Below are 27,412 nucleotides of genomic sequence, written 5' to 3'. Positions count from 1 at the left end.
GCGGAAGTTTTGGATTCCAGAAATGTTTCGACCTCAAGGGTTCTCGGCTCAGGTACCACCAAAATTTGTGTTCCCAGTGTGTGTAGAACGACAGGGAAATACGAACTTTTCATTAGGACTGCTCTCCCGACAGCATTGTGGAACAATCCTGGATGAGTATAATTCTTCGAGTACATATGAAGCCTATCTTCAAAATGCCACATGTACATCTTCCCGGAACTGCTCTGTCATTGCCCCCGACATAGTAGGCACCGACCCGTTAGGCGATGATTGGTATTGGGTCTGCGGGACAAGAGTTTATCTCTCCCTTCCATTTATGTGGAACGGACGTTGTGGTCTAACACGATTTAAAAGCAAAATCATGATTGTCTTGCCATCAGGTAAGTCTCCGGGACGTCCGCACACCAGGCGTTCTGTAAGCGACGATTCCTTCCCGCCGCCCGAACATCAATTAGAAAGCAAATGGAATAAATTCTGGCAATCATTAGTTCCCCAATACGGTCTAACCCAGGTCTGGAATCAACTGGAAGTGACTCACTATCGTCTGGCTACCTTCGTTAACGCCACTAACGCCGCCATAGAAGGCATCCGTGTCGAGTTAACAGCATTGCGCTTAATGACTACTCAAAATCGCATGGCCCTGGACATTTTCCTCGCCAAGGAGGGTGGTGTCTGTGCTATGGTAGATGATTCATGCTGCACTTTCGTCCCCGCTAATGATGATCCGAGTTTAGGTGACATTACACGTCAGCTAGAAAAAATGCGACAAGTAGCCCATGATTTAAAAATGGACGAGCAGGCCAGCTCTACTTGGGGCTGGGGGTGGCTGCATGTCCTCTTTGGGGGACTGGCCCCATACATCTCTATGATTATTCCTGTACTGGTGATTGGTCTTCTCGTTTGCATATGTGGCCCTTTTCTGTTTCGTTGCTGTATGGATAGGATCTACAATATGATGGTTGCGCACTCTGGTTACACCCCTATGTCTGCCAATACGTTAGAGTCTAAACTGTAGTTATACTCTGTAAACAAAGTATAAAAGAGGGGATTGTAAGATTGTGTGTGTTCTCGTGCATAGCTGTCCTGAGCTTTATGACCCTTTCACACCCTGGTAAACGTGCATAATCGCGAGAACATACTCTTTTATTTTCTCTGTACCTTCTAGTTTCGCTGAAACCACATTCCTGGTTCCTCCTGTTCTAGGGGGTGTATGGTCTGCTCTTTCATGTATAATAAAAACGACTCCTTATCTGGCGAGTTGACCTTGTGCCCCCGAGCCCCTTACTTATCTTGTCACGCAAGCTTCTGATGTATATAAACCCTGCTCTTTCTGTGTATCGTTGAGCAGTGCTTGAATAAACCAGATTGATTTAACTCGTGTGGTTTGTTTTAACCCTGCTCCAGAGCGCTCTTACGTCAACGCATCTGAACTGAGACAGACACAGGTTCTAACATAAATATTGAAGTTTTTTTAAAGAATCCGTATAATTTTATTTATACACCCGTATAAATAAACGTATACTACGTTTATTGAATCAAATCCGTATAAAATACGGACATTCCGTATAGGTTGACATGTATGCTTAACTTATCCAAATGCACCTGTTGGTTCAAAAGTTAAAGTGCAGAGAACCTCACAGCACATGAAGTTACCTTAAAATATAATATAAATGCCTCAGCTTTCATGTAAGAAAAAAAACTATTAATACTAGTACTGTGTGCAGGCAGTCTCTCCTGAAGACTAAATTAAACAATAATTATAAACTAATAAAATAAATGGCTCAGGCTTCATAGAAGAAAAAAACAACAACAATTTGAACAGAATCTCACAATATGATGCTGAAGCTGCCTAAACAATGGAAAATAAAATACCATTTTGCAAAATTTTGGCATCCATTAATTTCTTCTCATCCCATCCCTCATTATTTCTAGCCGCTTTATCCTGTTCTACAGGGTCGCAGGCAAGCTGGAGCCTATCCCAGCTGACTACGGGCGAAAGGCGGGGTACACCCTGGACAAGTCGCCAGGTCATCACAGGGCTGACACATAGACACAGACAACCATTCACACTCACACCTACGGTCAATTTAGAGTCACCAGTTAACCTAACCTGCATGTCTTTGGACTGTGGGGGAAACCGGAGCACCTGGAGGAAACCCACGCGGACACGGGGAGAACATGCAAACTCCGCACAGAAAGGCCCTCGCCGGCCCCGGGGCTCGAACCCAGGACCTTCTTGCTGTGAGGCGACAGCGCTAACCACTACACCACCGTGCCGCCCCTTAATTTCTTGTGTTATGTAAAAAAAAAAAAAAAAACCGTAAAGTGCACACAGTCCTGCACTGTAAACATAGCACACTTTCAGTAACACTATAGAGAATTGAAGCCTATATAAAACACTGACTTCAAATTCAAAAAGAAATGCCTCAGCCTTCATATAAGAAAAAAAACAACTATTAATACTAGTGCTGTGTGCAGGCAGTCTCTCCTGAGACTCGCACATGCTGCTTCTCTTGAACGTATACATGGAGGTAAGGCGGAAGGTAGTTTGTCGACGTCACCTCAAGACGACGCCAACGATTGGTCAAATTTGCGGGAAAGTTGCGGTGATTGGATATAATTGCAACACCGCCCTGAATTCACGGGGATTGGTTGAATTTGCATTGATGTTGCGCGAAATCCTGGAGGGTCTGATTATAAGGAAACTTAAAACTTATGGAACAGCTGCAAACCTGCCTGGCCATGGAAGAAAACCCAAAATTTCATCATCAAGGGCCCTTAGCCACTTGGTCAGGACAACTAAGAAAAACCCCCATGTGAGTGCAAGACACCTACAGGATGGCATGATGGTACAAGTGCTTCAGTGGCAACTAGAAGATGTGCACTGAATAAACAAAGGATTTCATGGCCGGACTCCAAGACGCACTCCACTCGACCACAAGGAACATCAAAAGTCGACTAGAATATGCCAGGAGGAATTTGGATAAGACTACAGAGTTTTGGGAGACAGTTCTATGGACTGATAAAACCAAACTGGAACTGTTTGGACATCTGGACCAGTGGTATGTCTGGCATGCGAAAGGCCAGGATTATGACCAGAAGACGACCATCCCCACAGTCAAGCATGGAGGTGGGTCACTGATGCTGTGGGGCTGTTTTTCTGCAGCAGGAACTGGCAATCTTGATCGTGTGCCTGGCATCATGGATTCCCAGGCCACTTTAAAGAGGAATGTAATGCCTTCTGTTGACAAATTAAACCTTGGAGATCAATGGACTTTCCAGCAAGACAATGATCCCAAGCACACCTCCAAGTCAACCAAAGCTTGGTTGAGGAAAAAGATCCTGGCACGTCCTAGAGTGGCCTTCTCAGTCACCAGATTTAAATCCGACTGACAATCTTTGGTGGGATTTAAAGACGGCAGTTGCAGCACAGAAGCCATCAAACATCACTGAGCTAGAGGCTTTTGCACATGAAGAATGGGCGAAGATTCCAATCGAGACGTGTAAGAAGCTTGTCAGCGCTTACCGAAAACATTTGTTAGAAGTTATAAAAGCCAAAGGATGCTCCACAAAGTACTGAAGCTGGGGGTTGAATAATAGTGCACATGCACGTGTTAAAAGGATTTACATTTTCATTTGAACTTCAACGTTAAGTCAACTTCTGCTGTCAAAATAACTCATGGATCAATACTTTTGTTTTTTTAAATGAAGTTTATTGTCATTATCTTTCATCCACATCACTATAACATCTTTTGAGGTGAGGGGATTGAATATTTCTGATTGCAACTATATGTATGAGGGTGTTTTCCTGCCCCGTGCCCTGACCAGAATAAAGCAGTAACTCAGAATGAATGTGTGTGTAAGGTCCGTCTACAGCGGGTTATTTAACATCCAGAATAACAAAAACCCGCACTTTAGTTCTCATCCCCTTTACCCACTCCGTATCTCCAGGTAAATATCAGCAAGATAAAGGACTGTGAGAAAGGAAATAATATTTCCTCAGTATTTCCCTTCATTTTCAGTCCGCTTGGCCGTGTGTAACTTCCGAGTTCTTTCAGTCGCGCTAAAGTGATTCTTAATGAACTAGATAGAACTCGACGCCAACGGCATTGATGGCGATGCCTCCACCCGGTAGACCACACGCCTTATTAAGTTGTGATTTGGGGATGGACATTTGACCTCATAGTAATCATGACCTGGTGAAATTACTTGTATCAGCCTTGGAGATATTGTGTTCACAAGGTTTTCGGACAGACATTTGACCTCACAGCGACCTTGACCTTAGACCTTTTGATCTCAAAATCTAATCAGTTCATGTTTGTCCCAAAGCGTACGAATGGTGAAAGTTTAGTGAAATTCCTTTCATTAGCCTTTGAGAGATCGCGTTCACAAGGTTTCGGGACGGACACACGGACAACCCGAAAACATAATGCCTCCTGCACCAGGGATGAGAGTGGGTCCTGATGAAAAAAGAAGAAAATCTGTAACAAGGGGGGTCCGGGGGCCTCCCCCCCGGGAATTTTTTTTCAAAATGAGACCTTACACACCCTATTTCCTGCAATCTGAGCTGTAGTTAATTAAAACACCTGATGCCTATTTTAATACTTCTTGAAATAAAAACACACTTATATAGAACAACATGTATCAAAATCAATATGTGTATTGCATTAATTCAAAATAATATCTACATTTTATGGGGACTGGTTATTACTCATTGTCAACATCACTTGTTTTTCTAAAAAATGTCCATTAAAATTCAGTTATTTACAGTTCCATTAATAATTCAAATTTTCATATATTCAATATATTGAATTAAATAAAAAAATTCATATCTTATGGAAACTGACCTTTTCCTCATATCCACATTACTTGTATATGATTTCTTCACAATGTCTATTTAAACTTCAAAGTTATACAGTTATCAACACTGTCAGCTATAATTCAAATTATCATACAGTGGGGCAAAAAAGTATTTAGTCAGCCACCAATTGTGCAAGTTCTCCCACTTAAAAAGATGAGAGAGGCCTGTAATTTTCATCATAGGTATATCTCAACTATGAGAGACAGAATGGGGGGAAAGAATCCAGGAAATCACATTGTAGGATCTTTAATGAATTAATTGGTAAATTCCTCAGTAAAATAAGTATTTGGTCACCTACAAACAAGCAAGATTTCTGGCTCTCACAGACCTGTAACTTCTTCTTTAAGAGGCTCCTCTGTCCTCCACTCGTTACCTGTATTAATGGCACCTGTTTGAACTCGTTATCAGTATAAAAGACACCTGTCCACAACCTCAAACAGTCACACTCCAAACTCCACTATGGCCAAGACCAAAGAGCTGTCAAAGGACACCAGAAACAAAATTGTAGACCTGCACCAGGCTGGGAAGACTGAATCTGCAATAGGTAAGCAGCTTGGTGTGAAGAAATCAACTGCGGGAGCAATTATTAGAAAATGGAAGACATACAAGACCACTGATAATCTCCCTCGATCTGGGGCTCCACGCAAGATCTCACCCCGTGGAGTCAAAATGATCACAAGAACGGTGAGCAAAAATCCCAGAACCACACGGGGGGACCTAGTGAATGACCTGCAGAGAGCTGGGACCAAAGTAACAAAGGCTACCATCAGTAACACACTACGCTGCCAGGGACTCAAATCCTGCAGTGCCAGACGTGTCCCCCTGCTTAAGCCAGTACATGTCCAGGCCCATCTGAAGTTTGCTAGAGAGCATTTGGATGATCCAGAAGAGGATTGGGAGAATGTCATATGGTCAAATGAAACCAAAATAGAACTTTTTGGTAAAAACTCAACTTGTCGTGTTTGGAGGAGAAAGAATGCTGAGTTGCATCCAAAGAACACCATACCTACTGTGAAGCATGGGGGTGGAAACATCATGCTTTGGGGCTGTTTTTCTGCAAAGGGACCAGGACGACTGATCCATGTAAAGGAAAGAATGAATGGGGCCATGTATCGTGAGATTTTGAGTGAAAACCTCCTTCCATCAGCAAGGGCATTGAAGATGAAACGTGGCTGGGTCTTTCAGCATGATAATGATCCCAAACACACCACCCGGGCAACGAAGGAGTGGCTTCGTAAGAAGCATTTCAAGGTCCTGGAGTTGCCTAGCCAGTCTCCAGATCTCAACCCCATAGAAAATCTTTGGAGGGAGTTGAAAGTCCGTGTTGCCCAGCGACAGCCCCAAAACATCACTGCTCTAGAGGAGATCTGCATGGAGGAATGGGCCAAAATACCAGCAGCAGTGTGTGAAAACCTTGTGAAGACTTACAGAAAACGTTTGACCTCTGTCATTGCCAATAAAGGGTATATAACAAAGTATTGAGATGAACTTCTGTTATTGACCAAATACTTATTTTCCACCATAATTTGCAAATAAATTCTTTAAAAATCCGACAAATGTGATTTCCTGGATTCTTTCCCCCCATTCTGTCTCTCATAGTTGAGGTATACCTATGATGAAAATTACAGGCCTCTCTCATCTTTTTAAGTGAGAGAACTTGCACAATTGGTGACTGACTAAATACTTTTTTGCACCACTGTATATTCAGTGTATTGAATCAAACAAATGCATATTTTATGGGGACTGTCTATCTTATTGTCCACATCACTTTCTTCAAAAGGAAAATGTCCATTTACACTTTTTACAGTTAAAAGTTATTTACAGTTCCCGGTTATTTTTGAAACAAATTTTCATTTGATCATTTAGACTTCAGCTTCTTGGCCAAAGCCAAAAGCTCATCGGTCCTCTCTTTTTTCCTTTTTCTTTCATTAGCCAGCGCCTCCTGTGTTCATGCTCTAACCTGGCTCTCTCTCACACTCCTCTCTTGCTTTGCTAAACTTGTTTTAATACCAGCATCAATTTCACGTACCTTCGCTTCATCTCGCTTGTCAATAGTATTCGGCGTCTTGAGAAAAAACGCCGATTAGAGGAAAGTATTTTTGATATGCAGCTCACGAACGTGTAAGTTTTGATAAAAGAAAGCGGATGTGGGTGTCTTTGTAAAAACTGTTTTGATTGGCTATTATGGTCTCGACATCGATGTTTTGACCAAAAGCAATGTAGATAACACGACTTTTACATCACATTCAACGAGATTTAAACGAGACTAAAGATGGCGACTTACAAATAATGTGTAAACATCGTTGGAGTTAATAAAGTTTGAACAGCATGAAGGAACATACCCCAACCCCCCGAAATTAATTTAAAAAAATTCTCAACGGATTTGGCATAATATAAAAAGGTTGCTTTTTACTCAGAAAAAGCGGAAATCCACCGAAAAGCGGAAAACTCTCATCCCTGCTGCACCTTACGGTGGCGGAGGCATAAAAACTCGGTGACAAATGAAAAGAAAGAGTGCAGTATATACAGGCTGCTGTTCCGCACTTCATCAGTGACCTGAGTGGAAACGTTCCCACACAGGGAGGAAGTGGTTAAGGGAAGTGGGAATTGTTTCAAGTGCTGATGACAGAGCTATGCGTGATCGCTGTGACAACATCTATTCAGCTACTATTTTGGTTTAAGACACACTGACGAGTCCGTCTGACCTTTATGGGGGGGGAGGTGGGAATCGGAGCACTCGCACTGACTAAAGGCTTTCTTCTGAGTCGGCTGTTAAAACATCATCCTTCAACAAGGATCAAGTCATTTGATTTGTAATTGGATTATTAACGCCACTCGAATCATCAGGCACAACACACACACATACCTACCTGAGGGCCTGCAATATATAAAAGACAAGAAGTGCTGCTGTCAGATGATGTCAGCTTGACCCTTTGTACCTGGGCTACAACACAAAGCACACTTTACACTCACACACACACACACACACACCAACCTCCTTCCTTCAGGTCCATCTGAGCCATGTCTTTGGTCAGTTCGCTGGTCCCCACCTCGGTCCCGTCTCCCTTAATGTCCGGCACTGCGTTCCTGCGGCCCGTGCGATCACAATTAATGAATTCCGAGTATGATGACTCAACGTCCATCATCTGCCCATGACCTGTCTTCTCATTCCACCTACAAAATATCAAAATTAAAAAAACAAACAAAAAAAACACCCCAATGAGTACTGTTTACTTTCACACATGCACCACATTCCTGCAGTTGGCTAAATCGGCCAATCACATGGCATCAGTGTAATACACAATCATGTGAATACAGATCCAGTACTTCAGTTAATATCTACATTAAATATCAGTGACTTGGCAACAACCATGCCATGATCATTAGTGCTACACGAGCTGGATCTTACCCAGAGCAGTGCGAAAAACAAAAAACAACCAGGTCTGTGCATTGCTAATGAAAGAGATCAGAGGAGAAAGGGGCAGACTGGTTCAAACCAACCCAAAGGCTACAGTAACTCAAATAAGCACTCTTTACAACCACGGTGAGCCGAAAAGCATCTCAGAACGCATAACATCTCATCTCATTATCTCTAGCCGCTTTATCCTGTTCTACAGGGTCGCAGGCAAGCTGGAGCCTATCCCAGCTGGCTACGGGCGAAAGGCGGGGTACACCCTGGACAAGTCGCCAGGTCATCACAGGGCTGACACATAGACACAGACAACCATTCACACTCACATTCACACCTACGGTCAATTTAGAGTCACCAGTTAACCTAACCTGCATGTCTTTGGACTGTGGGGGAAACCGGAGCACCCGGAGGAAACCCACGCGGACACGGGGAGAACATGCAAACTCCGCACAGAAAGGCCCTCGCCGGCCATGGGGCTCGAACCCGGACCTTCTTGCTGTGAGGCGACAGCGCTAACCACTACACCACCGTGCCGCCCAACGCATAACATAACACAGCAAATCGTGAGGTGTGTAGGGGAAAGTTAACTTCGTGCACATTGGGTTCCGGCGGCATGGTGGTGTAGTGGTTAGCGCTGTCGCCTCATAGCAAGAAGGTCCGGGTTCGAGCCCCATGGCCGGCGAGGGCCTTTCTGTGCGGAGTTTGCATGTTCTCCCCGTGTCCGCGTGGGTTTCCTCCGGGTGCTCCGGTTTCCCCCACAGTCCAAAGACATGCAGGTTAGGTTAACTGGTGACTCTAAATTGACCGTAGGTGTGAATGTGAGTGTGAATGGTTGTCTGTGTCTATGTGTCAGCCCTGTGATGACCTGGCGACTTGTCCAGGGTGTACCCCGCCTTTCGCCCGTAGTCAGCTGGGATAGGCTCCAGCTTGCCTGCAACCCTGTAGAACAGGATAAAGCGGCTACAGATAATGAGATGAGACATTGGGTTCCTGAATACCAGTCATGCATTATACTACCAGCATGTCACAAATTTGGTCCATAAACATGATAATGATTTCGGTATACTCCAAAGGCCTCCCCAGTGACCACATCTGGATCCAGTAGCTCACCTGTGGGATGTGATGCAATCACGCCAACATAAACCAGAATCTTAAAGGAAGGTTTCCGACATCTTATGGAATCAAAAGGTAAGCAAAATGGAGTCCTGCTAAGAATTATTATAGTATTTCTAATAAAGTGGCCAGGGAGTTTCCATTAATTCAAATTCAGAAAGCATTTTGGATTTAGACGTGAGTAACATACCCAAAAATTATAGGTCATTACAGCGGTGTTGCACTGAATGACCGGGCCGAGAGTAATTTCATCCTAACCACCCAATGAACACGGCTAATTATGATCTCTTGGCCTCTTCGCTACAGATCTCTTCACAAAAATAAATAAGCAAATACATTTTTAAAGGGGGGCGGCGGATGCTCTTCTGTCAGACGGGAGGGTATGAATTTGAAAGCAATTTAATGAACTGCTGGATTCGTCTTGCAATCCATCTCAAAATGCAATTTCCTCAGCTGCTTTCTTTCCTTAATGTGCTTGTCCATTACATTTCAGTCTTTTCAGTATTTCATACTACGATATAATAACCGTCCAATCACAGGTCTTCTACTAACCGTCATTGCTGTTACGGGGCTCCTAATCCATTTCTGACATCCATGATCTACAGTTGTGGTCAGAAGTTTACACACAGTGACATGAAAGTCATCTTGGATATGAATGTCATGGCAATATTTGGGCTTTCAGTAATTTCTCTGAACTGTTCTTTTTCTCTGGCAGAATGTACAGCATACATCTTTAAATAAATAAATAAATAAATAAAAACCCCACAAAAATTCGGTGCACAATTTTCTTTGGGTTTTCTGAAATCAACACAGAGTCAAATGTATACATACACTCACTTAGATTATTAATTCAGAGGTGCTGAAACTTCCAAAATGCCTCTTATCTTGCCAAGGCCGAGGTCTCTTAACTTCCTGTTAGTGATCATGATCGACTACAGCTGGTAGCTTCTCTGTGCCTTCATAAAAAGGGTTTGTTTACAGCACTCATTGGATTAACCAACACAGTAAAATGGGAAAGTCCAAGGAGCTCAGTGCAGATCTGACAAAGAGGATCGCAGATGTACACAAATCTGGAATGTCTCTTAGAGCCATTTCTAAACAACTGCAGATCCCAAGATCAGTTCAAACAATTGTATCCAAGTTATTGTGAGGTGTAGTCACTTTGCCAAGCCACTTTACTTCAAGAAAACCCAAACTGTCACCCTCAGCTGAAAGGAAATTGGTCTGGATGGTCAGGAACAACCTGGGAACCACCGTGGCACAGCCCTGCCATGAACTGGAAGCTGATGGATCACTGTCTACAGTTCAGATCACCATGGACTAAGAGGCTGCTCTCCAAGAAATAACCCCCTGCTCCAAAATTGACACCTTCAAGCTTAACTAAAGTTTCAAGCTGACCACACGGACAAAGAAAAAGCCTTCTGGAGGATAACTGTATGGTCAGATGAGACAAAGATTGACTTGTTTGGCCACAATGACCACCATGTACAGAGGAACACTGTACCAGCTGCTGGTGGTGGTAGGATCATCATGCTCTGGGGCTGTTTTGCTGCCAGTGGAACTGGTTCATTGCACAAAATGGATGGAATAATGAAGAAAGCGGACTAGCTCAGAATTCTTTAGCATAACCTCAAACCATTGGAAACTTGAACATGTTTGGGAGTCACAACAGGACAATGAACCCAAACACGCATCAGAGCTGGTTGTGGAGGATAAAGCAGGCTAACATTAAGCTTAAAACAAACCCTGACTTCAACCCTATTGAAAATATATGGACCGTGCTCAGAAAAAAAATAATAATAATTGAACACTACCAATTCTACCATGAGTCATGAAATATCCAGCCAGAATTCTGCCAGAAGCTTGTTCATGGTAAACAAAAATGTTTGGTCAAAGTGAATCTTGTGAACAGACATTTTACCCAAATATTAGGTGTACTGTATGCATATTTTTGACCTTGTGTTGATTTCCGAAAACCCAAAGAAAACTCTGCACCAAATTCTAGGGTTTTTTTGTTGTTTTGTTTTTTAAACCACGTATGCTGTACAATCATTCTGCCACAGAAAAAGAACAGTTCAGAGAAATTACTGAAAGCCCAAATATTGCCATGACATTCATATCCAAGATGGCATTCATGTCACTGTATGCAAACTTCTGACCACACCTATACCGCTCATCAGTCAGGGTCATGGGTGGGCTGGAGCCAATCCCAGCTGACTTCAAGAAAGAGGCGGTCTGACATCGCCAACCTGTCACAGGACTAACAACCAACAGGCAACTCAGAGTAGCCAGTTGACCCAACCTGAATCATCTTTGAACTATAGAAGGAACATACAAACTCCGCACAGAAAGGTCCCAGTCGTCCGCAGGGTCCGACCCCAGAACCTTCTTGCTGTGAGGCGACAATGCTAACCACTGCACCACCCAAGCGGCAACCTCAGGTCCTGAAAAATGAAGCCAATGTGGAAGTGCTAAAATCTGCAGTTGCTCGAATGGCCACTTGAGGCCGGCTCAAAAAGCGAGTCAATTCCCAGAGACCCCCAAATATTTACAGTAGGCGTATCAGACGCTCGCTGGCCGTGCTGTGAAAACTGTGCATGCAGACGCTCATCTAAGTTTCCAAATCGGTCACTGCTCAACTCTTGAATATTTTCTATCTTGAATACCAGCATTAAAAAGCTTATAATCTCTGCTTTCCAAAGAAATTGATCTCGTCTGGGAATAACGGCAGGTTGAAGTCGGTATAACAGAGTTCACTCTCTGCTCGCGGGCCGTCAGGAAACTGCCGGTGCTTTTTGAGTCACAGGAAAGCGGTCTCTCTTCTGATCGGTTTCCAACTGGATTACTCATGAATAATCAAATCAGATAACTTTTAATCGGGATGTTCTCTCGCTCTCACCGTTTCTGATGAAATTCAGCAAAATTTTCTGTCTGCTAGTTTTGATGTTATGATTCACGGGAGACTTTGAAGCGAGTTTTCATAGCTTTACCTACTTTTTTTTTCAAATCAAACTGATTCATGTAAATAAATAACTAGTTTAGAATATAACTGTAGTTGTTTTGATGAAGAATATTGAGATCTTAGTGGTCGGAATGCGATTTTTAAAAACCGGAAGTCAGAAACGCGAGTGTCAATTTCAATTAGATTAACTGGAATTGTTTATTGGATGTGGCTCACGCAGTTTTTCCGAGGTTCGCCTTGAAAGCTATGAATATTAACTGAAATACAAATCATTTCTATTCAGCAGAAAATCACTAATGGGAGCCATTTCATTTCATGTTATGCACACATTTCAGAATTATAGAAACAGAATAACTGCAGTGTTTGAGTGTTTTCAGATAAAGTACCGCAAGGACCGTCAGATGTCGAAAACCGCACACATATCTGCAATAATAAAAATTCGACGGCAATGAACGTGGGTCAAAATTGCTACAATTTCATGGATTTTTTTTTGTCTCATTTTTTTCAAAATGAGGAAAGTTGTACATCTGTATTGTAATATAATATGATCTCAACTGACTGGATGCACTGTTTGTGCTAGCGTATCATATTTCTTCATCTTTCAGGCTGAAGTACACCATTTTGTTGCAAAATATACATCTTGTTGGACCGCGCGTGAAACGTCTGCAGTACGACGGATTTACTAATGAGATATTTTCTGTCAAATTTATCAAAGCTCATGATGTCAAATTTGCATTTAATATCTAGTTTATAATGAATTTCTCATCTACGAGTCAAAATGGTATGTCAAAATGACAAATCTCCGTAGTGTCCGTAGGCCCCTCTATGTACACAGTGCTGAGACGTACAATGAGCTCAGTACAATAACTATGAAGGGTCTTTAGTAACAACACAATACGTCTATATAGTACTTGGAATGTCTTGCTGAATTACAAAATGCAGGACAATTAACTCACTTGTAGTGTCCGTAGGCCTCGTTATCTCATACAAAGAGTCCATTACATAAAAAGCTATAGGCAACTTATTGAAGTAATCAGGAAAAATATCTCATATCATCTCTAGCCGCTTTATCCTGTTCTACAGGGTCGCAGGCAAGCTGGAGCCTATCCCAGCTGACTACAGGCGAAAGGCGGGGTACACCCTGGACAAGTCGCCAGGTCATCACAGGGCTGACACATAGGCCAAGTTTACATTAGACCGTATCTGTCTCGTTTTCTTCGCGGATGCACTGTCCGTTTACATTAAAACGCCTGGAAACGCCGGGAAACGGGAATCCGCCAGGGTCCACGTATTCAATCCAGATCGTGTCTGGTCCGGTGCTGTGTAAACATTGAGAATACACGGATACGCTGTGTTGAGCTCTAGCTGGCGTCGTCATTGGACAACGTCACTGTGACATCCACCTTCCTGATTCGCTGGCGTTGGTCATGTGACGCGACTGCTGAAAAACGGCGCGGACTTCCGCCTTGTATCACCTTTCATTAAAGAGTATAAAAGTATGAAAATACTGCAAATACTGATGCAAATACTGCCCATTGTGTAGTTATGATTGTCTTTAGGCTTGCCATCCTTCCACTTGCAAGTGGTAAGTGACGCGCATGCCGATATGCACTGGGATCACACACAGCGGCTCAGTCCCAAATCACTGCTCGTGTGCTTCACTCGCGCGCTCTGTGAGCTGCGCAGGGCCGGAGTGCGCACCCTCCAGAGGGCACTCGCTGTTCAGGGCGGAGTGATTTGGAGCGCAGGATGCCTGCGGAGCCGAGCGTATCCGTGTATTGGCGTTGCTGTGTGCACGCGAATCGTGTATTGGCGTTGCTGTGTGCACGTAAATCGTTTTAAAAAACGTTAATCTGATGATCCGCTGATACGGTCTAATGTAAACCCCACCATAGACACAGACAACCATTCACACTCACATTCACACCTACGGTCAATTTAGAGTCACCAGTTAACCTAACCTGCATGTCTTTGGACTGTGGGGGAAACCGGAGCACCCGGAGGAAACCCATGCGGACACGGCGAGAACATACAAACTCAGCACAGAAAGGCCCTCGCTGGCCACGGGGCTCGAACCCGGACCTTCTTGCTGTGAGGCGACAGCGCTAACCACTACACCACTTTACAGGTATATATTAGACATCATTTGTGCCAGTATACCATAGGCTTCTGCTAGAAAGGACATGGTCAATTTTTGGCCCTCAGTGAGAAACATTTGGTACACATTAGTGATTTTCTGCTGATTCTTTCCTATAAAACACTAGCAGGCCCTACTTTTGAGAAACACAAAGCACAAAGAGGGTATTAGAAATAAATCTTTTATTACTTTTTTTACTGTGTGTACAGACTTAATGGTTTTTTTTTTTAAACCTAATTAGTATAATTAATGCTAATTAAATATTTTTTAAAGTGCATACTCTGGACCAATTTCATTTATTTTTTAATCTGAAAGTACGTCCCTTTACACACTCATCCAGAAGGGTAATTTTGCACAAGGCCGTCTGTCTACAGCCGAAAAAAAATAAAATAACAAAACGTGTCTGGAAAAATCCCGAGGGAGTCTGGAGCCAGATTCGTGACGTCACCTGCGGAAGCGCCAGCAGGCTGCGCGAGCTTTGCACGGTTTCAGTGCACAGCCTGTGTAGACCAAGCGCTCCCATTTCTCTCTCATTGTCCGGTCTTTTGGGAAACGATGAGTACTAATCCCATCAAGATTGGTGTTGCTACACCCTCCTATGATACATATGTTAACCATTTTAATAATTACGTGATAACGTTGAAGAAACTTGCAGAAAACCACCAGGTCGTTTTCTCAAACAAACCAGTGTTGACGTAGGATTCAGAAGGAGGCGTCCCGCACGCGACATCACGAAAATCAGTGTTTCCTGGGAAATCCAAATGCCAAGTTTTTTCAGAGGCAGACCAATTCGCCTCAAATGGCTTGATTTCAACCGAATTTTTCTGGTATTCCGCAAGGTAAAAAAAAATTGCACAAAATGCAAAATGTGACAGATATTTGACCAAAGTTTAATATTAAATAGGAGAATTACATTGATCTTGCTCCTGAATTTACCTGTGATATGCACTTTAAAACTTTGTATTCGGTATACAACCATCTATGTGCCTGCCAATTTCCATGTCAATATCTTGAAAAATAGAAAAAGTTATTAAGGAAAAAATAATCCTTTGATCTCATTGGTTAACGAGGCCCATTTTGGACCATGTGATCCTCAGACAGAATATTACGCCAGTTTTCTAAAAATTACGCCGTTTTTTTCAATCTTTGATTTGGAATACCTCAAGAACGGACAAACACATTTAAATTCTGTAAAAAGTATATGTTGTTCAGCATTCAATTGTAATTCAATGAGAGCAGTTTGGATTGAATTGAAAAGTTTGACCTGATATGACAATTTACAGCCTGCTACAAAAAACGGTTTCGGTCTCTAAAGCTAGTTTCCCCCGTACAGTTGTCATGAAGGAGGGTGAATTTTTATATATATTTCACCAGTTTAAAGGAACAGTCCACCGTACTTCCATAATGAAATATGCTCTTATCTGAATTGAGACGAGCTGCTCCGTACCTCTCCGAGCTTTGCGCGACCTCCCAGTCAGTCAGACGCAGTCAGACGCGCTGTCACTCCTGTTAGCAATGTAGCTAGGCTCAGTATGGCCAATGGTATTTTTTGGGGCTGTAGTTAGATGCGACCAAACTCTTCCGCGTTTTTCCTGTTTACATAGGTTTATATGACCAGTGATATGAAACAAGTTCAGTTACACAAATTGAAACGTAGCGATTTTCTATGCTATGGAAAGTCCGCACTATAATGACAGGCATACTAACACCTTCTGCGCGCTTCGGCAGCGCATTGATATCTGAGCTCCGTATCAATGCGCTGCCGAAGCGTGCAGAAGGTGTTAGTACGCCTGTCATTATCAGGCTTTTGTCTAAACGGGGGAACAGGGGCGCGGCGCCCTCTTACTCTCGGCGTGCGCCCCCTTACCGACTCCGTGAAAACATCCCAGCAACACTACGTGACAATGTGTCTGATCATCAAATACGTTATAATTGCTCCAAAAATATTGCAAATCATAGTAGATACACCGCCAGACGGTGCAAAAACAACCCGAATTGGCGTTTTTCAGACTGAGGCGCCATGTTGTTTAGTTGTTTACTTGTCGCGGCTGCTCTCACGAGATTTGACATGGGTTACATACAAGGTCAGCTGACTTGTCGAGCGAGATTTCTCAAGACTGAATGACCTTTCACCCACCGGCGCGGGAGCTTTTGACAGTAGTAGTTCGCGAGTTGTTTTTGTTGACACTTGGGCATTTAAAGATGTCATCCTGCGGCATGAAACGGAAGAAAGCCAAAGACTGTCCGGGGCAGAAGAAGATTACTTCTTTCTTTTTCAATGTTGACAGACAATTTGTTACAATTTCCCTCTCAGATAGCCTCAGAATGTCCCATTGGAGCATTTTTCAAAGGCTTTGCACGGCGGGGGGGACAGACAACCGGCACCATCTCCCCCCCCCCGCTTCGCTCCCTCGCCATGGTGAGCGCCCTCATACTAAATTTTTCTAGAAAAAACCCTGATTATAGTGCGGACTTTCCATAGCATAGAAAATCGCTACATTTCAATTTGTGTAACTGAACTTGTTTCATATCACTGGTCATATAAACCTATGTAAACAGGAAAAACGCGGAAGAGTTTGGTCGCATCTAACTACAGCCCCAAAAAATACCATTGGCCATACTGAGCCTAGCTACATTGCTAACAGGAGTGACAGCGCGTCTGACTGCGTCTGACTGACTGGGAGGTCGCGCAAAGCTCGGAGAGGTACGGAGCAGCTCGTCTCAATTCAGATAAGAGCATATTTCATTATGGAAGTACGGTGGACTGTTCCTTTAAATTATACTGAGCCATACATTTATGCATAACTGGGGCGGGGCCGATTTGAGTGACAGCTGGGTTTGTGTCATCTTGTTAGCTGCTAGCTGGCATTACCTCAGAATTTACCTCGGAAAATAAATTTATGAATCCTTGTCCATTTTCACCAAAGAGCTTTTCCATGCAAATGACTTTTACACACTACTACACCTGGAAGTGACTTTAATTTGCTTTATTATATTGTACTGCTTACCTTTCAATATTTTTGACGTAGTCGCTGCCGATGAAGTTTATCAGGGTCTTGCCTTCAGTAAATTAACAATTTAACTGATCGAGCGACTAAATAAATAAATAAATAAATAAATAAATAGAACCCTCCCCGACACTCCTTGATCAAATGTGCTATTCGATGGTTACACACCCGGTGATTTTTTTTTTTTTGCAAACCAGCCACTGAGGTTATGGTCTATATTTAAGGAGCAGCCAGTAGCTTGTTGGCTAGCTTGTTAGTGTCGAGGTTAGTAGACGTGTTCCAGCCATACTATTGCTGGGTTTCAGTCACGTGACTTTTCTTAGCGTTTTCACTTCCGGTGAAACAGCTGGTGGTCTAGCGACCCAAAACGGCTGCCATAGTGCAAACAACTAGCGATAACTTATCAGAGTACGCTCGTAATCTAGAAGCCACTGCTGGCTTTAGATCTATTCAGAAGGTTGCCATGTGCAATGGAATCGACCCCTACAGTCTGGGAAAGAAGGATTTATCATACGATCTCAAAAACTACCCTTCAGTCGAGTTCCCCGACATCTCGAACTATCTGGTGTTGCAGACGTCCTTCTACACCGCAAAACAGATGAAAGCGTGGAAGAGTATGGAGGCTTACGACTTTTTTTTGTATGTGGCTGGGTAAAGGACCTCGCTATCAAGTCACTGCTGAATGAATCCTGGATTGATTTTGTCCATTTAAGTTTTTTTTTTAAGCTTTTCGTTCACGTCTTTACAACGAAGCGCTGCAAGTTGAAGTGTAAACAACCAACAGTTCTCTTGATTCTCACTTGTGTTGGTTCTTATCTCTCAGGTAAATCATTCACAAAGATCATCAGAAACCCCTTTAAAGACCTGGATCTTAGTTAAACAAGACGGAGAAGTGATCACGGCGCATTGTAACTGTACGGCTGGGGAAGAATTTTGTCGCGACCTTCATGCGTATGGACTTTGTGAGGAGGAAACAAAGAAACAGCTGGGGACTTTAGCACTTCGTGACTAAAAAAAGTACCGTAAAATAACGACACATAGCAAGAAAAGTACTTGGAAAACACTAAGGACATCGCTGAGAGGGAGAGACAAACCTTTCACCAAGTGATCACTCGAGCATGCTTCGACTCGCCTCCCTTCGATTTCACAGAGAGGTTCAAAAACCACCTTTCACGACGTCTTTTTGTGAAACTCTGTGTTCGTCACCCTTTTTTATTAATTCACGCGGAACCCTGAAGAAACTCATCAGTTTCACGGTTTGATCGAATCGAACAACCTAAAACGACGCAAGCGTAAGGTATTTTTCATGCGAGCAATGCACATTCTCCGTACAAACGCTTTGTCAACTGAGCTTTGGTAGACCACCAGCTAAAGTTTTGAATAACTCATGAGGCGGATGTGACGTCACGTGAAACTCAGTAATTCCAGCAGCCGGGCTCCACTATCCCCCGAGTTAGGCGGAGTCAGGCGCTGCCAAGATGCCGAGGCCCGTAGCGTCCTTATTCCAGCTTCAGGCCCGCTCTTCGGAAACCTGGAGTGACATCACAGAGGCTTTTGTCCATGATTTTTTATTTTTTTTTACAGGCTATGGCACCACTGTGCCGTTCCCATTTCAATGATTCACGATTCAACCGGTTTTGTACAGTCGACTTGCTACAAGAGCACCTTAATGGCCTTGAAGAATCAGAGCGCATCAGCACGTCACTCACAAAGACAGCACGAGTGCCGTCCTCCGCTATGAGAGAGAAAAACAAGCCATTATGCAACACCATGCTCAAGTTAATGAAGCAGACGGTTTACTGCTTTTCCATCTTGTTAAAAGATGCATCTCGACACAAATTTTTTTTTTCCCCCCACCATCAGGACTTGATTACTTTCCACTGTAGCACAAACACTAAACTGATTTGATTGAACTGCAAAGAAAAGAGAAAAGCAGTGATGGGTTTAGTGTTCGATTCTGCCATGATTAAAGAGCTGCACAGTGGAGCGCATAACATTTCAGCGAGGCCTTCATTCCATTCGGACAAAAAAAATAAAAGGACTTATTAAACTAACAATTACTTATGGCCTAGGTCACAACCGGACGTACGATTTTTTTGGCCGTGCGATTTTTGGCGTTTCCCAAATCGCTGCGTTTTTTTTGTTCGTGGAGAAAGACGCACGTCTTGCAACCTGAAAAAAACGTAAGAGTTCGTTTGACATGACAAAGAACCTCTGCGGCCGGTCTGCGGCCAGTCTACGGCTCAAAAATCAGCACGTCACACGCGCGCCCTCCGTGCGTTTCTTGCACGTAGACCGGCCGTAGGAGCACGTACGGCCGGTTGTGACCTAGACTTATCGCAGATTCAAGAAAGATATATAGGGTGTTTCAAAAAAATCTGATATATCATTTGACAATCTAATAACTTTGCCAGTTCTTGTTCAATTGACCTCAAATTTTAACAGCCTGTGTGGAAACAGGTCAAAATTGTACAGTATATATGTTTTTATCTTTTCAGGTACAGGAATGCCATTCACTGGAAAAGAAAAGGCGTTTTGTGTGTTAGAGTACGCTCAAACAAGACTGCGCAGCGTGCATTTATGAGAGAATTTTCCACAAATGCAACAACTGCAAAGCAGATTTGGACGTGGCGTAAAACGTTCTAAGATGAAGGTAGTCTGTGCAGGGCACAAGGATCTGGACGACCACCACCAGCATCGGAAGAGACGGTCGAGACGGTTCGTGAAAAACTCTTGAAGCCCCAAGAAGTCCTTAAAGGAGAACCGAAGGCAAATTTATCAATTATCAAAATTCTATTATTTCTCTCATTTTATTAAATATAGGAATGCATTTTTGATCGCCATTTTGTCACTGCTATAGCAAGTTATGAGTGTTTGAAATATGCTCTGTAATAGATCAGTCCGTATGTCAAAGCAATGGCCGTAAACGAGATTTGTCGAGACATCATAGGACTAGCCTGGCTAACGCGACTTCAAAGCTCTCCGAGCTATTGGTCTGGCCAAGATATTAAGCCCAACCGTTTCCCAGAGCCCGTGGTTGACCCGCCTCCCTGAAATGCCTCAGTTTGCTACTGGTCGAAGCCAGAAAAGGCTGTGACGAAGCTTAAACCAATCACATCACTCTTTCCTCTGACGTATGCGACGCGACGGGGCTAACTGGTAGATTAAACTCTTACCGAAGCCGGTCGGGAGCAAGGCGAAAACGTCCTTCCTTTCAATAAATACCTCCAGGGCTGCTCTTTGCTCCGTTTTCAATGAGAACTTCCCGTTGAATGCTTTCAATACAGCATCTATGCGTAATAGATGCGGAAGCGTGAATGAAGCGCTTCCGGCATAGATTCTGTAAACAATCTATGGCTTCCGGTCGCAGTTCTACTACGTCAGTGCCTTGAACACGCCTCTACCCAGGGCCGTTGGAGATGCTCAAAGTTGATTGGTTCCCGATTTTTCGGGAGCTTGGAAGAGTTGTAGATAGCTTGCCTGGCCAGACTAAGCTCGCAACAGGCCCTCGTGTTGCGTCACGCTTAGGATGGGCGGGCCCAGGCTATCATAGGACGGAAGTAAAACGTACAGCGGAAATCAAAGTGATCAACATCTGCCAACGTTGTCAAAAGACGCGCGCCGCCTTCTTTTGAATGCTGACGTAAATCAAGCCGGAAGTTTTGTTTCGATAGTAACCAGGAAAGTTTGAAAAAAGGAGGCATCATTTAAACTCGTTTTTGTGCAAGACTTCGTTTGGAAAACAGTTTTAAAAATGGCAGCACTGACACCTGGCTGACACTTCACATTTTGAAGTCTCTCACAAGTCTCGTGAAGATCGCGCGGATAAGCGGCGCCTGCCGTGGACCAAACAAACTAAATTCAACACGGCTAAAAGCCGATAATATTTAACTGCAATTAGTTGCCAATACAAGTCACGATATAAGGTTACTAAAACCGAAAACGTAATTGAATAACACGCTAATTAAGAAATAAAACAAGTTTAAAATGACTTCAGTTCTCCTATAAGAAAAGCAGGCCTGGAGACCCCGATTCCTCCAGACAGTTTGGCGTGTCCTGAGGAAATATTTGCGAATGAAACCCTGCAAGTTGCAGGTCGTTCAGGCCTTAAAGGCAGATGACGAGCAAAAGCGCAAACAATTCTGTGTTGATATGCAAGAGAAACTTGAAAGAGATGAGTTCGATGAACGTTTCGTTTTCAGCAACGAGGCCACATTTCAGATGAATGGCAAAGTCAACAAGCATAATGTTCGCATTTGGGGGCGAAGAAAATCCCAGTGCCAGAGTTCAGCATGAAATGGACTCACCAAAAGTGAATGTGTTCTGCGCCGTCTCCAAGAATCGTCTATACGGCCCCTTTTGATTTAGGGGAAATGTGACCAGCGATGTTTATGTCCAAATGTTTCATTTCAATGTACAATTTCAGTGTACAATGTCTTGCAAAAGTGGTCATCCCCCTTGGTGTTTGTCCTGTTTCATCGCATTACAAGCTGGAATTCAAATGGATTTTTGGAGGGTTAGCACCATTTGATTTACACAACATGCCTACCACTTTAAAGGTGATTTTTTTGTGTGATGCAAACAATAATTAAGATGGAAAAACAGAAATCTGGAATGTGCATAGGTATTCACTCCCAAAGTCAATACTTTGTAGAGCCACCTTTTGCTGCAAGTCTCTTGGGGTATGTCTCTATTAGCTTAGCACATTTAGCCACTGGGATTTTTGCCCATTCCTCAAGGTAAAACTGCTCCAACTCCTTCAAGTTAGATGGGTTGCGTTGGTGTACAGCAATCTTCAGGTTATACCACAGATTCTCAATAGAGATCTTGCAGTCACGTGACCGGAAAGTACACAGCCGCCATCTTGTCGGTCAACAGCACAGCTGAATACTGCTGCACTCGTGTACAGAATGGATCAATTTCAACCGACGGACTACACGGCTCATTTTTCTAATGAACAGATAACTAGATGTATGTCTAAAATAAACGATCTACAGATGTGTGACCCTTATGGCTTTCCGGACGGAGTTTTCACGACCGTGTCAGTGGATATTGAACTGCCAGCAGAATACCTGGACGTGTATAATTACCTCATCAACTTTCCCTCGCTGTTCAGTGGTGAAGCACTGCGTGCCTATAAATCTCTGGACAGTTTTCTTTACAGAAATTCAGGATTTGTCAGCGACTCAGATGTGGCATCTTGTAAACAAGAAAATGATCCTCACTGGATGGGTAAGTCACTTAAGTATTGGAGTATAGCACTGACCAGCCGATTATAGAATAGAATAAGGTAATTCCAGCTGTAATTTCAAATCGTCCGTCTTGTTTACCTGGCGTTGGAGAGGTAGAGGCTTAGCAGTGGAGGTTTGAGTGGCTGTTTTCTGAGCTTAGTCAACAGGCCGGCTCTGCCTGCAGCCTCGCTTTTGCTCCCGGCGCCGCCTCCTTAGCTTTGCTTCCAATAACAATCCACGGAGACCCCGCTGGTCTCACTATCTCGTCCGGATTTTTTTTTTTCTCTCGTCTGGAATGTTGTGCATGCGATGGAAATCGCTACAAACCGTCATTTTCTGCTGGAAACCAATGTCCAGTAAGTCCATACGGTTGTAGTGGATATTGAAGTCCAGTACAGACGAACAACACGCAAAAATACACACAAAAAACATAAAAAACGTGCACAGGTAGGGAGAGCTTGTAGCCGCAGCCGTTGTAGTAGAATTGTATATAGTAGGGTTTTCCAGAAGAAAAGATAGAAATAAAAGCAGAAGTAGAAGGCGGAATATGGCGTTTGACCGACACGATGGCGTCTGTCACAATCTGGATCGGCTGTGACGTCACATGCAAGTGCTCCATTGGATTGAGGTCTGGGCTTTGATTAGGCCATTCCAAGACATTTAAATGTTTCCCTTTAAACCACTCCAGTGTAGCTTTAGCAGTATGTTTAGGGTCATTGTCCTGCTGGAACGTGAACCTTCATCCCCGTCTCAAACCTCTGGCCAACTCAAATAGGTTTTCCTCCAGAATTGCCCTGTATTTAGTGCCATCCATTTTTCCTTCAGTCCTCACCAGCTTTCCTGTCCTTGCAGATGAAAAATATCCCCACAGCATGATGCTGCCACCACCATGCTTCACTGTAGGAATGGTGTTCTCAGGGTGTTGGGTTTGCGCCACACATGGTGTTTCCCATGATGGCCAAAAAGATCGATTTTAGTCTCATTTGACCAGAGAATCTTCTTCCATGTGTTTGGGGAGTCTGCCACATGCTGTTCAAACTCTAAACGGGTTTTCTTAAGCAATGACCTTTTTTCTGGCCAGTTTTCCATAAAGCCCCGCTCTGTGGAGTGTACGGCTTAAAGTGGTCCTATGGACAGATACTCCCATCTCCGCTGTGGATCTTTGCAGCTCCTTCAGTGTTATCTTTGGTGTCTTTGTTGCATCTCTGATTAATGCCCTCCTTGCCCGGTCTGTGAATTTTGGTGGGCAGCCTTCTCTTGTCAGGTTTGTAGTGGTGACGTATAATTTCCATTTTGCTATAATGGATTTAATGGTGCTCCCTGGGATATTCAAAGTCTAGGATATTTTTTATAACCCAACCCTGATCCATACTTCATAATTTTGTCTCTGACCTGTTTGGAGGCTCCTTGGTTCTCATGTTGATTGCTTAGTAGTGTTGCAGAGTCAGGGTCCTTCCAGAACAGGTTGATTTATACAGACATCATGTGACACTTTGATTGCACACAAGTGGATCTTAAATCAACTAATTATGTGACTTATAAAGTGAATTGGTTGGACCAGCTCTTATTTAGGGGTTTCATACGAAAGGGGGTGAATACATATGCATACTACAGATTTCTGTTGGTCATCTTAATTATTATAAAAACCAACAAAGGACTAATTTTTGTTCCCCGAGGGAAGATCTACCCAAAACATCGATCAGAACTGGAATAGGATGAGAAATGAAAGAGGAGATAAAATTCAAGTGAGAGGCCTGGGAAAGTCTAATTACTAATTTGGCCTAATTACCAAGTCGTCAGCAAAAAATGTGACAAAACAACGACCAAGTTTTGTGTGGAGTAGGGCTGTAACGATACACCCAACTCACGATTCGATTCGTATCGCGATTTTTGACCCACGATTCGATACACCCACGATTTTTTAAAAATGTTTTTTAAAGTAGTAAATTTGACTTATTAACATTTACTTACTTACATTAACTATTTAATAACAAATAATTCAGACCACTGCAGAGAATGAGTAATATGTATGCAAAAATGAACAAATGTATATCCAAAGATTGTTTTATTTCTCAAAATAATACCATTGAGCCGGAAGCTCTGTTATTTTTTCGGTTCTGAAAAAGTCATTTTTCCAAATCGTGTAAATCCGTTAAGATTTTTTTCTTTTTTTGGGGGGTGGTAGCTCTCTCACTGTCTCACTCTCATAGGGCCAATGATTTTCTGTGATCGCGGAAAACAGATGGAAATTACGGAATTTTTATGGTGAAACATTGCTCGCGTGTCAAAATGTAACTGCCGCAGAAGGCTTCCGCCCAAGCAGATGCTCAGTGTTGCCAAATACTGTAACGTTTTCCACCCCAAAATATGTTCAAAACCAGCCAAAAAGCACCTAAAACCGCCCAATCTGGCAACACTGCATGCCTTTCCGGTCAAGTGATTGTGATTGGCTTGTGGCACACCTAGCCAGCCAATGAGCTGCTTGTTTACAGATTCGCTCCCCGCGTCGCAACCAGAATGGCGACCACTTAAAAGAAATGAATGCTCTGCCAGTGGCGAGTGTGGACGTTGCGTGACTCGCAGAAGATTGTCGCAGGTTGGCGAAAAAACGACTTACTAATAGATATAAAAAATAAAAGTAATTTAAGTAAGTTTAAAATGTAATTTAAATAAAAAAGTATTCATAAATTGAAGTTTGAAAGCGCCTCTGTTTTTGGGCTGAGAAGTTTGAAAGGGTGTACCGCGATTCTGCCTTCTTGTATCACGACATGGATCGTGGCTCTGCGTATCGCGATTTCGATACGTATATTGTTACAGCCCTAGTGCGGAGTGATGAGTTCTTTCAAACAAAATTGGATTGACGGAGGAGATACAATTTAAAGTGTATGTAATGCCTCTAAACCCCACTTTTTTCCTTGTACAAAGCAACAATCATTATGTTGAGTGTTGAGTGTTTTCGAACCATAGCTGATCCATAAATTAGTGGAAAATCAATAAGATCAGCCGATTTTCACGGAATCTGTCGAGACTGAACCGGAAAATCCCGAAGCGGCGCGTGATGTCACACGTAACAATCCAGGTATCAATTTCATTCCTGTGTGCAGCAGTGGTTAGAGCGGTCTCGATATGGAATCACGTTTTGGAGAGAATTCTGTGTTTTAGTGATTGGGATTCTTATATGTCGGATGAAGGGGCAGATGATTATCCGGAGTAAATGGTTATCTTTTCGAGTCCCCAAGACAAGAAACTGCCAGTTCACAACAGTCCCACTCACCGCCGATAGTGCACCACCAGCCAGAGAGAACTGATTTGTGGATTTTGCTTCCAAGCTGGCCACTGCAAAATATCGGGAAAATATTTAAATGTACCTCAATAAGGGCAGAAATATAATCTTTAAAGCGTACACTTAGTGTAATTACGGAAAGAAAATATGAAGCGGGCGATAATAGGGGAAATCGACGAACTGTCCAAATGTCAGCTCAAATGTCATTTATTAAATAAATGGGTTTCTTTTTTGCTCCAGTAATTCCCATGTGGTCGTTCCCACTTTGTTTGCACAAACCTCACCCACTGTCACTTTAGATTTGTGTCGTTCCTCGGAAATTCGTGAACTGAATGTCCTGTTGTATACGGATTTGAACATCCAAACAACGCAGCACTTTCCCATCGTTATTTTTGTAAGATTCCAACAACAATATCCAATCTCGGTGAGTAAACAAGCACGGAAATGACCCAGATAACCGGGGTTCCACGTGTGACGTCGTGCGACATTAGCCCTGATGCAAGGCTGCTTTTTCCAAGATCCGGAAGCCGCGATTTATCAATAGTTTTGTGCTTGATGATAAAATAATCAAATCATTTATATTATTTCCCCCCATGCTTTATTAATTCATTTTGGTTGTTAATGATATTCATTTTAAAGCATTACAGTAAGGCATTACATACACTTTAACCTAATTGTAGACGACAGACGTCACGCCTTCTAGCCAGATGACCTAACAAACCCATTCTGTCTTGTGGAAATTAATCACGGAAGCTACAGAACAGTAAGACACTAATTATGAAAAAACATTGATCTTACCATCCAGCTGTGCTAAATGGATACATGAGAAACTGAAATGACTATCTGGCCTTTAGACCCTTCAGTTCGTTAATATTCATGACGGAGCATTAACTTATGAATTAGTATAATTATTGCACTGGAGGTTCTATTTCTATATTTAATCAAGTGGCTCCTGAACTCATTTCATGGCCTAATTACAACAGGAAGAAGTCCAAAGCGTACATCTGAGACCATCGAGAGTCACGAAACAATTACCATCGTCTCAGTTTCACTTTGGCTTTGCAAGTCGGGTGAATGAGAGAGAGAGAAAACCTCAGGCGAGGGACAAAATTGGTATTGGTGTTATTCTTTTTGGCAGAAAGCATCAAGCGGCTTTCAAGGGGTTGGGTGTGGGGTGTATTCCGAGCATATTCCCCCACCAACACACACACACGCACACACTCCTTTGTCTCTCATTTTCCCAGGCTGTATTCAAGTGGGTCAGGGATCCTGGCGACCACTACAGTGCCGTGCCAAGCTGAGGAAAGGAGACGAGACCGCGGGAACAGGACGCAGATAAAAGAGAAGAAAGGGGTGTTCCAGAAAAATCAATGGGGGATAAGGAAGGAACACACACACACACACA

At 43.1% G+C, this 27,412-nt stretch overlaps 1 protein-coding gene across 3 annotated transcripts in view; it reads right to left on the bottom strand.

The window, feature by feature from the left end:
* pkig (protein kinase (cAMP-dependent, catalytic) inhibitor gamma) overlaps positions 1 to 27,412 on the bottom strand; it is a 70,325-nt gene that overhangs the window by 9,235 nt on the left and 33,678 nt on the right. For all 3 annotated transcript variants that reach the window (XM_060936763.1, XM_060936765.1, XM_060936764.1), the window contains exon 2: positions 7,857 to 8,035. In XM_060936763.1, coding sequence (XP_060792746.1) covers positions 7,857 to 8,007 — 151 coding nt within the window. In that variant the 5' untranslated portion in view covers positions 8,008 to 8,035. The remainder of the gene's footprint in view (positions 1 to 7,856; positions 8,036 to 27,412) is intronic.

The sequence above is a fragment of the Neoarius graeffei genome, chromosome 13 (genome assembly GCF_027579695.1).
Source record: "Neoarius graeffei isolate fNeoGra1 chromosome 13, fNeoGra1.pri, whole genome shotgun sequence".
Lineage (NCBI taxonomy): Eukaryota > Metazoa > Chordata > Actinopteri > Siluriformes > Ariidae > Neoarius > Neoarius graeffei.
Note: the sequence above shows the minus strand (reverse complement) of the source record. Positions and strands in the feature narration are given on the sequence as shown.